General features: G+C 43.2%; 1 protein-coding gene across 1 annotated transcript in view; it reads right to left on the minus strand.

Annotated features, from left to right (window-relative positions):
* Positions 1-13,196, minus strand: part of PPM1H (protein phosphatase, Mg2+/Mn2+ dependent 1H) — a 130,341-nt gene that overhangs the window by 13,552 nt on the left and 103,593 nt on the right. The window contains exons 7-8 of the mRNA XM_030449655.1: positions 5,005-5,068; positions 3,192-3,299 (exon numbers count right to left, since the gene is read on the minus strand). Of these exons, the coding sequence (XP_030305515.1) occupies positions 3,192-3,299; positions 5,005-5,068 (172 nt within the window). The remainder of the gene's footprint in view (positions 1-3,191; positions 3,300-5,004; positions 5,069-13,196) is intronic.

The following is a 13,196-nucleotide window of genomic DNA, read 5'->3' on the forward strand; positions in this document are numbered from 1 at the left end:
GGTCCCAACACTGCTCCCTGCAGCACTCACCAATTAATCTCCTTTTAGCTTTTTACTGCCACCCTTTGTTTCCTGCCCTTTAGCCAATTTCCAGTAGACTGTGCCAACTTTCCACTTAGTCTGTAGCTTCATATCTTTTATATTAATAACCTGTGATGCAGAACAGTTTCTCAAACGTTTTCTGAGAAATCAAAGTGCTCATGCAAGACCATCTACTGCATTTATTATTATTTTTTTAATTCTCTGGTAGACATAGCCCTGAAGGACTTCAAGCCACTAAAGCGTGATGTTTGCCACCTTGGCTCTCTTTGATCATACTGTACTTCTCTAAGCATTTGCCTTGCTTCTTCCTTTAAACAATGTAATTCCTGAAGATTTCTCCAGAAGGCAGATGAGAATCTAAAACGGTTGCCTTTGACATACTTGTGGAGTTGTCAGAAAGATTCTACTAGTGAATCTGAAAGATAAAAATTCTCCTTCATTACATTTGTAACATTTGCTGTGGTGTCTGGCTTCGGGTTCATTGCTGGCAAGGGCCAAACGCTGCCATCAGGGCCATGCCGCTCCCCACCGAACGCCTGAGCTGCCTTTCAAACAATTTCATGATGATGATCCTCTGCTTTTCAGCTACAACAAGGTGGCTCTTGCTGAGCTTCAAAAAGCAGAATTTCCTGCTGAAAGCTTTCAAATGAACTGTTCCATTATGGAAAATAAATATTTAATTCCATGCCAAAGAGCCTCAGCCATGGCTTGCCTGCTTTGTGCTACTCCAGTTCATTATAAAAGGCTCAATTCTCTAGAGCTCACCAACCTGCAAAAGTCCTCCAAATCTGGTCTTGTAACAGCTGAGCCACTGAATCCTGATTACATTTGTCAGTCTTGGCTAGATGACTTCTCCTCCCATAGCCTGGCACTCAGTCAAAGTGTCGTTTCACACCACCCTCAAATTACTTTTATATGCCTATTTCTGGATGCAGTCTCAGGGATGCTTACCTTTCCTTCAGCTAAATTTTAGTGGATATGGAATACTAGAGCTTTGTCACGCTGGACGTAAAATGTTCTGAAGTCACACCACATTCACCCAATTTGGGAAAGGATGGCACAGAAACAAAAGCCAGAGGACTTGGATCCTCCTTCTGTCACGACTCTCTGTGCCACTTAATTTCCTGTGTCTCCTCTTTTCCAGGTCTGGAAACCAGACATTGTGCTTCTCTACCCCTATATAAACAATCTGAAATCCAATGCTGCACAGGGGCCAAATATAACTGCTGCTTGATGCCACTGCCTTTACTTCCAAGTGCCGTACTTCCCAGATGGCAGCATGAAGATGTTGTTTCTTAATGCTGATTTCTGAGCAAGGTGCACTGTCTATGTATGGACAGAACAAGTCAGGCGAAAACATGAGGAGATAAAACACTGGGGACCTCTCTGGGATGAGAAGGAAGAGATGACTAAGAAAAAGAGGTGCAATGGAAAGCAAGCTGGAGCATGTGTTGGTTCCTAACAGAATTCAGGGATTTCTTTTGCCAGTATGTCTGAATTGAGGTGGCTGGTGTTCTGCCTTTGCTGCTCCTGCACTCATCCATTTCTGCTGAATTTAGCTGTGAAGAGACTGTAGAAACAAAGCCAGTTTTGCTTCCCTTTTGCAAAGCAGTTAAGAGATCCTTAAACGTGGATTGCATGTGAACTGGATGTCATCTTCCAGAATTTGAACACATACAAACACACTCCACACAAATAAGAAAAACCCACGAGAAGCTTTGGTTTATACACAAATACTGCAGCAGCAATTGTCTGATACTGCTGAGATACTCTGCTGCAGCCATTACATTCCCCAGAAACACTGGGTCTCAGCATGCCAGAAAGAAAAATAAACAGGTAGAATTGCATCATTTTGCTGGCACTGAACAAATCCATCACAGTGATGAGGGCAGAGCTGCTGCCTGGCTGGCTGAGGAAAACAGCAGCAGGTCCCAGGTGAGGGTTACCACACATTCAAAGGGGGGAGAGAACTGACAGCAACGAAAACACAAAGAAGGTGTTGTCTGTAGAGATCCTGTTTTTCTTCAGGGCCAGAATCTCTCATCACTTTTTAGATTTTTATTTTTGAAGAGTCAAAAATGTTGTATGCAAAGTTAATTGAATAATTTGGTTCCTTCCTAGCAGTATTACATCATTTGTGTATTTTTCTTCTCGCACTGCTACAGCAAGCAATAAATTCAAGGTCAAATACTGGGTATGGCTAAAACTCCAGCACACCAGTTGACAGTGGATGGCTCTAAGCATTTGGGCTATGTAAGCAAAGGCTTCTCTTTTGGTGCTGTCATCAGACGGTCTGCCCTTGCTTAATTTTTAATGAAAAATATGTTTCATCTGCTCCTTGACGTAGGAACAGGAATGCAGCTACAGAGGGGAAAAAAAGTGAGGTTTGCATGTTTCTTGTTAATAAACACATTCAAACCCCTTTGGAAAGCTTCATAACATTCACTGCAAGGACTTGTGGTCAAAAACTAGAATTGTTTGTGGCAAGGTAAATCAAAATTGTAGAGGCATTTTAAACTACCCCTAATGCAAATACTGCATTATCCTCTCATTATACCATGATTTGAGAATGCACACTGCCATGTCTGCCACTGCCTGGTGTTTGCACAAAACCATCATAAAGAAATAAGAACTGGAGGTCAAGAGGTGACCGATGGAAGCATAAAGCACTCTTCCAATCACCTTTGTCATTTCCCTGCTTAGGAGGTGGTCTGGTATCCTCTGTGTAACGCATGACACTAAACTACCCTGGAGGATACCCAGTGCTGCCTTCTGATTTACATCAGCTTCTGTGAAGGCAGCATGATCTAGGCCTCCATGGGAGCTAGAACACATTAAAATGGAGAGATGGGCATCTGATGATGAGGCTATGGGATAACCACAGACCAAGGAGTGAGAAGGCATCAATGCCCCATCAGGGATGTGGAACGACTGGAGCCAGAAGACACAGCTGGATAGCTTACAACATTCCTACTATGAGCATGTTATTCACATACTGCACCTTTAGGAAGGGCTGCATGTTCCTTGGATCAGAACATAATCACTATCATCCACAATCAGAATAGACAACTTTGGAAGAAGAAGGTAAGCACACCAAGGATATCTGTTCCTTTCTTACAAATTTGGTAGTAGAACCTTGGCTGTTTTACCTCAGGAGATGAGGACAGGAAAGGTTTGATGTATATATTTGAATCATGCACTTTCAGGTCATGGTCTCCCAGTCCTCGTGTCACTCCAATTGTTGCCATAACCCGAGCCTGAAAATAAAGAAAAGCAATGGGATCAGATTTTCTAATATGCACTGTGTTAATAGGGAAAAAGAGAACATTCCTACCCTGCAGCTGCTACAGTTTGGGATGAATTCCCTTTTCTCTCCCGGAAACCCTAGATTTACCATAGGTAATCAACTCCAAAACTTCACACTCACGTCACCTCCATTTCCCTGATTATTCCAAGCTTTGTATCCATTCACATCCCAGTCTGCATGAACTCATCATAGACTGTGACCATCTGTAAGGGACTGGGAGCTATGGAAACCTAACCCAGTCAACACATTGTCCCACATCAGCCTATGAGAGCAGTCCTACAGCAAAGTGTACTGTCAGTACACAAGTTTTTAAAAAAAAAAAAGATGAGAAGCCTAATTACTCACCTAAGGAACCTGTGGCCTCTTCCTACTTACATACTGCCAATATATTCCCTCCACCAAGGACAAGTGCCAAAGGCCACATTAAGCTGCTGAACACAGGTGACAGTGGCACTGACCCACAGTGCTCTCCTCTGTGGACAGACACTCTAGGGCAGGCCTGCTGGTACCTCAGGTCTACCACTGCTCAGGCACCTGTCTGCAACACGAGTTCTCTCCCAAGATGATCTTCTTCATTAACAATTCTTCAAAGACCAACCAGGCAGACAACCTCACAGGGAACCTCGCTCTCTGCTGTCTGTGCATCTCTTCCCCCAAATCCAGTTTAGACACAGCAGCTTCTGAACAAGAGAGCTCTCAGCATCAATAACAGCAAGCAACAGACTCAAAATTATTTTGCCTCACTAGCCCCTGGCCCCATAAGGCAACAAGAAAGTAAATTAAAAAGATGTGCATGAAACATTTTGCAAATAAATATAAACCTAACCAAATTCAAAGATAAGCTGCAGGTCTGAACCTTCAAAACTTGGACTAATTTTGCAGAGTGTGTATTTTTGCAGAGATAAGAACCTAATGCAGCAGGGGAGCACTATTTAGAAACACAGCAAGCATACCAATATTGGCAAGCTGACACCACTACATCCTTATATTGATCCTATTGCTGCATCCAGCTAAGCTTGCTGGGATCAGCACTAATGATCTCACTGTTCTTAATCACAGAGCTGGAAACAAAGTACATCCAAACAGAATCGTTCATTTCTGTCTTTCGATAAAAAACTATCAGCTTTCACACAACAGAAAAATTTGACAGTGAGTTCACATACACTAGCTGAATAAGATACAGTGAAGGGGTGTTAATACTTCCCAAATCCTGTCCTGATCCCCCCTCTTCCTAAATTAGGGCTTTGCATCTCAGAGCACTCTAAAAAGTTATACCCTCCTGCTTTGTTTTTAACAAACGTGAGCTATTTTGCTATCTTCACCCAGCCCAGTTATATTTTATAATGAGACCAGGGACATTTAAAATCAGTTATTTAAGACAGTCTCATTGCAGCCTATTTACATGAAAGAAAAACTAAAGCAAACTGAACAGCAAATGACTATGTGCTATAAAAATGCTTTTTAGTAAGTTGAGCTCCCCTTGCCAACCCCCAGACATGATACTGATTTATGACAGAAGATACTTTTTCAAGCTGTCAAAACGATAAAATAAAGAGGTACTGAGTGGAAAACAGTGGACTGCCACAGGCTAAATCAAGTGGTAAACAGCAGAGAATCCCTTCTTGCTTTGGTTTGGGGAAAGCAAATGTGCCCACCTTCTTGCCCTCTCCATATATAAGGGGAAACTTCAAGTCATCTTCCTCAATGATTTTGTATGCCCTGTGGGGGGAGAACAAACAACATTTATAAAGCTTGCACTCAATTAGTGACCCAGTGCCCTGAAACAAGTAGCTGTGATTTAAAAACAACAAACAAAAAAAATCATTATTTTCCTAGGGACTCTGCCTTTGAAACAAGTTGTGTATTTCTTTTTCTGTGGAAACATTTTCCCTGAAGAATTATCCATTTCACCAGAAAGAAAAGTGAACACGAGGAAATATCTAACTTGCCAAGCTGTTCCTTCTTCTTGCAAGAATAGAAGAAATGGGCAGGAATAAAATCCTAAGCAGGTAAGAGATTGTTGGGTATGGCAACAGCTATATCGTAGTACAGTACCATTAAAAAAAAAAACCAAGCAAAAAGACAAACAAACCCAAAGCCACCAAGCAGCTAATCAATGACTAGATTCACACTGTCAATGTGAAATTGTGAGCTATGGCAGGATGTGCACACAAAGCGTGAAACAGCTCTCTGACCCTGTTCTCACCTTTCAGAACCACTTAAACCAATCCAAGCTTCACACACTGCAGAGTAGTAGAAGGATATTTAGTGCTCATTTGACCTCGATTGCAACAGTCAAGGTTGTCAGAGATTTCACATTTCACAGCAGCTTTCCCATGGCCAAGAGACAAGAGAAGTAAACGCTCATGCTCTAGTTTACTGCGTGCCTGTGTACTCCACCTTTTACTCATCCAGCTGTTGACACTGATGAGGTGAGAAGGTGAGCAACTTTGCCAGTGAGAAATAAAATTAAAAAAAAAAAAAAAAAAAAGATGGCTGTCATCTTCAGGGTCCTGTGGTTTGTATAACACATGCTTGAGTCAAGGTGCTGGGAAGCCTCTTTAGCTGAAGTACATCAGTCCAGAGGGAGACGATTCCCTTCACACCACAAAACTGTCCCTCCCCAGCCTTTCTCTGCATGTTGTCTTTCCCTCCTGGCCCACTCTTGCCCAAGGCCCTTGGAGTGACACCATAATAATTCCCTGAGTGTGAGAGCCAACACTTCCCAACAAAGTGGAAAGGAGAAGCAGAAGGAGAGAAGGCACCGTGGTGGGTCCCCTGCCAGCCATTGCCAGCCCCTGCTCTGTGGCTCTCCAGCCAGGACAGCTGCTTGGGCTCCAGGGAGTCACATTCAATCAGGTTTAAGCAATGTGAAGGCTGGGACACAGACCAGCAGGAAATTAAAAAGTAAGGGTGAAATTCTATATTGTAATCAAACTACCGCATGCTTCACCTAAATATGGCATAGAGCTGGGATCAATAAATGGTGGTGTGTTACATAGCTATACATGCTGCATCACTTAAGTGAGCCTCAGACTTAAAGAGAGTAGCACAGCCCCACCTTTACATTTCCCAGTAATCACAGACAGGGCCCATATTAAGGTTTGGAGATGAAGGGAGAGGGAAGAAAAAAGGAAAAGCAACCTGAGTGCTTTTCAGAAACAGTAGTGGAGGACTCCACTTCCATACTTACTCTCTGTGAAATGCCAAAAGGGAACCAGGTGAGGTTTGAAACACACAGTGGGTGCTTTATGGGAGACCATGTAGTCAAAAATATCTTGGGTGTATATATATATATATATAACCATGATACTTGGGAAACTCTATAAAGGACAATAAAAGGAAGGTATTTAGATGGCATTTTGTATTGGGAAGGGCAAGCAGATTAACTCTTAAATCAAAAAAAAAAAGGCACCAATGACTACAAATAGCCAGCATGATACCTCTATCATAAGGACCACTGTCCCTAGGGCCTTCAATGGTTACACAACAGTGCAAGGTTGCTGGAAGAATCCACATTGCAAGGGCTGAAGTTAACTTGTTTCATCAGCAGATGAGGAAGGGCAGCTGGCTCCCCTATGACCTCCTGAAGCTATGTGACTTAGTGAGGGAGGCCCAGAAGGCTACAGTGATTTGTTTTGTGGTTTCTTGCAGAAAAAATAACCTCTTGGACTCAGACCTTGGGTGTCAAGACTCATCTCAAACAGGCTTTTTTTTTGCTGCTGCCTGAAAAATTATCAGCACTTGAAGAACAATGCTCAGAACTGCAGTTGCAGCAGTGGAGCAGGCACAGACACACTGAAAAGCAATCGGAGACACTCCAGAAAAGTACCTATGTCCTGTATTACTAATGAAACAGAATTAATAATGTATGAGCATGTGGTTTGCTGCAGGACAGCTTTTCAGCCAGCAGCTCAGCAACTGCACTGAGAAGAAAGAAGCTATGAAGTTTGTTTTGATTTATGCCCTGTGAAGCCTCCTGTACTTCGTACATGTGTTTATTTCACACAGGCTACAACCTTCTGGACTACTTAATTTGATTTTATGTAATAGAGTTGCATTTAGACATTCCATGTGCTGTTAAAGTGTGATGTATATAAAGTTATAGTATGGCAGTAGGTACAATCAAACACATGGAGAACCTGAGGGGGCTATTTGGCTTTTTCAGTGCCAACATGGCTTTATTCAGCCACCTATGTAATTCAGCCTAGCTCACTATTTTAAAAAACACAGGGTTCTAACCTTCCACTGTCCCCATCTCCCCCCTCCACACCCCAAGAGGTCTCTGTGGCCACCAGGGCATGACAAGACAGGTTATAAAGACAGTGTCTGCTATTGCTTGCTGCTCTGAATGAGCCCAATTCCTGTTAAGTGCTTCTGCCACGTAAACCTCTATTTTTTCCAAATGGAAAACCAGGGAGGTGGAGGGGGGAGTAGAAAAGGAGAGCTTGTGCCCAGCTAGATCTAGCTGCACTTTTTTTCATTTAACTTTGTTTCTTCTTTTCATTTCAACAGAATTATGAAATGCTACTGCTGTCCAAAAATACCGAACTAGGGCTTGACATATGTACCACCCACAAAGTTACATTTGGACACAGGATCAACATTTTGGAAAACCAGGCCAAATCGCACCAGGAGCCAAAAGAGATGTCAGAACGAAAGAACTAGGACTGACATGATGTTACTCATATGCTAACTGGAATCTGCTCTAAATACATGGTGAAAAAAAATCAGCAGAAGCTGCTAAGTGCACAAGACAATCTACACAAGTTTCCTACAATGCTGAGGTCATTAGCAGTGCTTTAGGCACTCCTCAAATAAAAGATTATCAAAGTTACCTGCATATTGCTGGGTCAGAAAAACTGGTTAATTCCAAAACACAGATTTCAGAGCCAAAACCCTAGACAACTTCTGACATGTGTTATGCATTCTCTTGCTACATAGTTTGTTCTTAAAATTGGCCTCTGACAGCACATACAAATTCAGGTAAGAGTAGAAGTTGTTCATGACAAAAAAAAAAAACAAAAAACCAAAACCCAAACACACAAACAAAACCCCCCCACATTATATTTTCTTTTACAGCAAATTGTGTAAGGTTACTGGTCATGAAAAGTATTTTATTGGCATCCCCCAGCACAACAGATGGTGGCAGAAATATAACCTGCCCTAACCTGGAAGGCTCAGTTCTGTGAGTAACAGGGGAATCCAGACTCTGTGCTCTGCTTTTTCCATAGCACTTGGGTTTAGAAAGTTGTCTGTATTTCACATCTCTAGTATTTGTATTTCACACTCTGCTAGTGTCACCTGATCATAAACTGAGAATTAAACCTAAGGAAATGCAAAAAGAATCATCATCAAAGGGCTTTAGCTTGAAGCACAGATCAATACCCATTTGTGGCAAGCAAGAAAAAGCTTCAGAAGTGTCCTAGTTCATATTGAGTACAAAGATGAAGGGTCTCCTTTGAGACAGGCTTATGGATTCAGTGTACTTCCATCACTGCTTTACTACAATTCTCTTAAAATACACAAATCCAGAACCATTCTCAAACATGCCCAACATCTCCTGAAAATGCACCCCACAATGAAACTACCCCAGGTAACCAACAAACCTCCCTTATCCCAAGCTCAGCTTTCCATGGTCATATCAACAGAAAAATAGGCTTTAATTCTTGAGCAACATAAAACTTGACAGAAACTGGTTTTTTTTCTCCCTTCAATCAATGGATTGGAGCTAACCCTTTGGATAACAGAGCTTAAATCACCATCCCAAAAGGAACTGTTTATCTCTAGTGTTGATTGAACTACAGGCATCAAACCAGAATATGTGAGTGCTTACTACCAAGAAGGAAAGATCTGTAGGGCAGGGTAGGGACAGAGCCACTGAAAATTGTACAATCTATGCCTCAATGCAGCCATAATTTTTTCAAAAATGTCCTTAGGCATATGTGCTTCTGCAGAGTCAGGATCTCTAAACCCAGACCACACTGATACTTAGTACCCTCTAGGTCAGTTATCTTTAATGTTCCACTGCCTCAGTATCTTTCCCCTGTTACTCATCTGACATGCAGCTTAATAAGGCAAATCTATGATAAAGAAAGATAATGAAAGAACACAAACTATAGAAATGCTTGTTAAGAGAAAAGATGATGGCAAACCCAAATCAACTGAAGATAACAGATGCATGTGTACACAGGCACAAAACAGTTTTTAGGGAATGACCTACTCTAAACTGAGATACTTTCACAGTTTCTTTCAGCTAAAGAGAAAAACATACAAGTTTTAAAACATGCGTTTTCCCCTGAAAATTCAGAAACCCTTTCTTCTGAATCTGAAACTGTATAACGCTTCATTTTGTAAATCCCAGTTCTGCCTATGCATCTACAAAAAAAAAAAAAAAAAAAAAAAGATAAAACAAATCCCCCCAGAAACGTCTCTCAGTATGACTTGCACACACATATGATTTCTGGCTTCATCAAATCAGACTGGCAGGTGAGCTCTGGGGCTCCAGGGAGCCTTCCTTGTCCTGTACCATCCTAAGACAGAGTCTGGACACTGGAAAGGATATATCCCCCCAGTACCACATGCTCCTTATCAAAAGAAGCTCTTTTGATCCTGGTCAGCCCTTTATAAAGATTTAAGGCACTGGCTTCTTCTCTCAGATGCTTACTGGAACACAGCCAATTTTTCAGCCCATTCCCATCTAATGATATACTAAACAGAACTGATGAAGAACAAATTGGGGAGAGGGTGGCCAACGACCTCTCTAGATCTTGCCTCACAAAAAAGAACACATCAGGACTGAGGGTATTTATAAGCACCCTTCCTTGCTGCTTTTGGTCTCATGAGGCTTGCAAGGACAGAACAACCCTACTGTGCATCCTTTCATACACTGCATGTTACTGGTTGAGCTTCCACTACCCACAAGTGATGGAAACTGTGTGTATATACTCCAGCTGCACATCAAGTGCAGTCTCACCAGGCCTTCTAACAGTCTCACCAGGCCAAATCTTTCTTTTTTTTTTTCCCATCGAGTTTGCCCTCTGGAGGGCTTACTAATATTTACTTTGTATCTCCTACTTTAAAAAGACAAACAGGAAGGTTTTCACCAATTTTCTGACAGATAAAGGGGATATAGAGGAGTAAGTGAAGTGGGCTGTTAAAACCCTGTGGGCTTAATGCTCTGTGATGGACAGAAAAACTGTCTGTGAATTCACATTTTGCTGTACTTGTAGTTAAAAGGATGTTCTGAGGGAGATGGGAGAGGGACTGCATGTTAGCCTCACAGTCCCTGCTCCAAACGTGCTAGCTGGGATCCTCTGGAAGGAAAGGAGATTGCTGCTAAGGAGAAATCATGGAGCAAACTCTGCTGTGAAAGATCAGCGTAGCATAGGACAGGGCAGGCAGTGAGACACAAGCAAGCAGAGGCCTCACCACCTCACAGAAGTGCTGGAAACTCCCCCAAGGAGCAAGAGATCTCCTCTCAGATAGGAGCAGAGGCACGAGTCAATCCTGGGTGGCAATGGAACAAAATAGAATTTCCTAGGGACCCAGCTGAGGTTACATCAAATTTGTGTCACTGGGGAAGCCAGAGAAAGCAGCAGTGAAAGAGATTTCAGCTGGCCAGGAAGAAGAGTTGCTTTTGCTTGGGTTTTCAGATTGAAATTTACCTCATTTCAGTTTAGTTCTGGTAAAACAGACTGGGAGCTTTTTGTTTGCCCTTGCATATGTGGCACCTGATCTTGTGCCAAGGCAAAACACAGGCAGAGATGCACAGCCATGCGGGGACAGGCCTCAGATGCACTGCTTCCAGATGGAGATGCTCTTGTAGGACATGACTTGGACCAACCTCATTCTTGTTGGGCTGACTTGGCCCTAAGAGAGGCCATTTATAAAGAGCTTTACCTGAGACCTAGGTTTTCTCTTTTGTGGCAACAACTATTAACTTTCTTCTTTCTGCTGTCTCCTGCCCTGAAGACACTGGCTCAGCTCCTGTGGCATGTGTGTGCACTTGGGGAAAACAGAGCCATTTGTCACTGTCAGGAGATGTGCTGTATGCAGCAGGTCAGCTCTCACCTCCCACTGCTCCTGCGCTCAGTGAGGGCTGCAAATCCTGTAAAGATGCATAACATGCACATTGCAAACAGCCATTCATCACAGAGCTGTGCCCCAGACACCCATGCACAACCCAGCAAGCTGCTCTGGCTGTGCACACTGAGCAGCAATGTCCTGTCCTGCTTCTGGGTATCTTGCAATCAGACAAGAGAGCAAAGAAGAAAAAACAAAACACCCAGTGAGGCAAGGGGCTGTGGATTACCTCCTCTGCTGCAAAAATGACATCCTACCTCTCCCTTCTCCAGAATGGCCCAGTGCTGCAAAGGTGGCCCATAATCATTAAATTATGAAAATGTAACTTGCTGGGAGGAAATTAATACCAGGCATGACTGGGAAAAAGGCTGCTTTCTTGTGAAGTAATTATGAAATTAAAATTTGATCTCTCCCTGGCGATTGTACAAAGGATACGGCTGAGGTCTCGAACACAACAATACAGCCAGGATTTCAACAGAAGCAGCACAGAAGGTTTCACTAGACAAAAAAAGCTCAATTAAAAAAAAGGATTGGGGGGGGGGGAAGGATGACTTTTTGTAAATTACATGAATTTGGCTAAAAGGCACAATCAAGCAGGTTACAGCACAGGGTTTGCAGACTTCCAATTACTTTTTACAAGTTGGAATCAAGCTGTTAGGAAACGCAGCTTATCTGAATAAGACTAATAATGCTAAGCTAATTAGACCCACAGGCATTAGCCAGCAGATAAATTCGGGCCGAAAAGAGGGACACTGTCACTTTAAATACTGCCTTGGGATCGGTGGAAAAGCTAATGAGGAGTGTCAGTTGGGGCTGTTTTATTAGGTGGTTCTCCAGAGGATATAGCCCGAGGTTTCTGTAGCAGGGCTTCTGCACTCAATTCAATAAATCAGTTTATATTAAAGGGGGGCACCGTGCAGGCTCCTGCTCCATAAAGCATTTCTGTGGCATTGCTCAACCTGCTCAGGCACTCCTTGGGCAGGCTACCTGCACACGCTGTCAAAGGACACCGAGCCCAGCCATAAAGAATAAGATAGCGGCCTCGTTGGCAATATTTGTTCAAATCAGCTCGTGCATTACCAAGCAAAACATGTACATTGGCTCTCACCGGGGTATTCTGGATCCCCAATAAGTGATTAATGAGAGCCTGCTTTTTGTGAGCTGGAGTCTGAACCGCAGACAGCAAGGCGGGCTGCACAATGAAAGCAAAAGGCATCCATCCCAAACTAAATAAAACGGCTTGAAAAGTGAAGTTGCTTTTTTAATCACATGCTCAGAGGCTGAAAGACGTTCCCTGTTGAAAAGGGCGAGCGCAGAGCACGCTGGCGGCTTTCCAAGCAGTGGACAATATTGACTCTAGAATAAAATGGGTTTTGCTTAGCGCTTGCCCCAGGGAACCACCTCCCTGCTTTGGAGTAAGTCATGCAAGACAGGCGATTCCCTGGCATGGGCTGACCTCAACCCCGGGCAGAGTAACCCCTTGCCACACGGACATGGAGCCGGGCAAGGGCTCTGCTGCCAAGGTGCTGGGGGGGGCAGAGCCCATTTCTCCTCCCGCTGCCAGCTGGGATCTCAGCCCACAGTGCATGGTCGGTACTACAGCATCTTGCAGGGTGTTTGATGGGATGTGGCTCAGCTCTGTGTGCTCCTGGAGGGCAAAGGTAGCTGCCAACAAATCAGCTCAAAAATCGGATTTGTCATCTAGGACTCTCTATCAAGTAAAAAAGCTGAAGCTGTCGTCTGGAAACAAGCCTTTAAAGAG

Source organism: Calypte anna, chromosome 1 (assembly GCF_003957555.1).
Source record: "Calypte anna isolate BGI_N300 chromosome 1, bCalAnn1_v1.p, whole genome shotgun sequence".
NCBI lineage: Eukaryota > Metazoa > Chordata > Aves > Apodiformes > Trochilidae > Calypte > Calypte anna.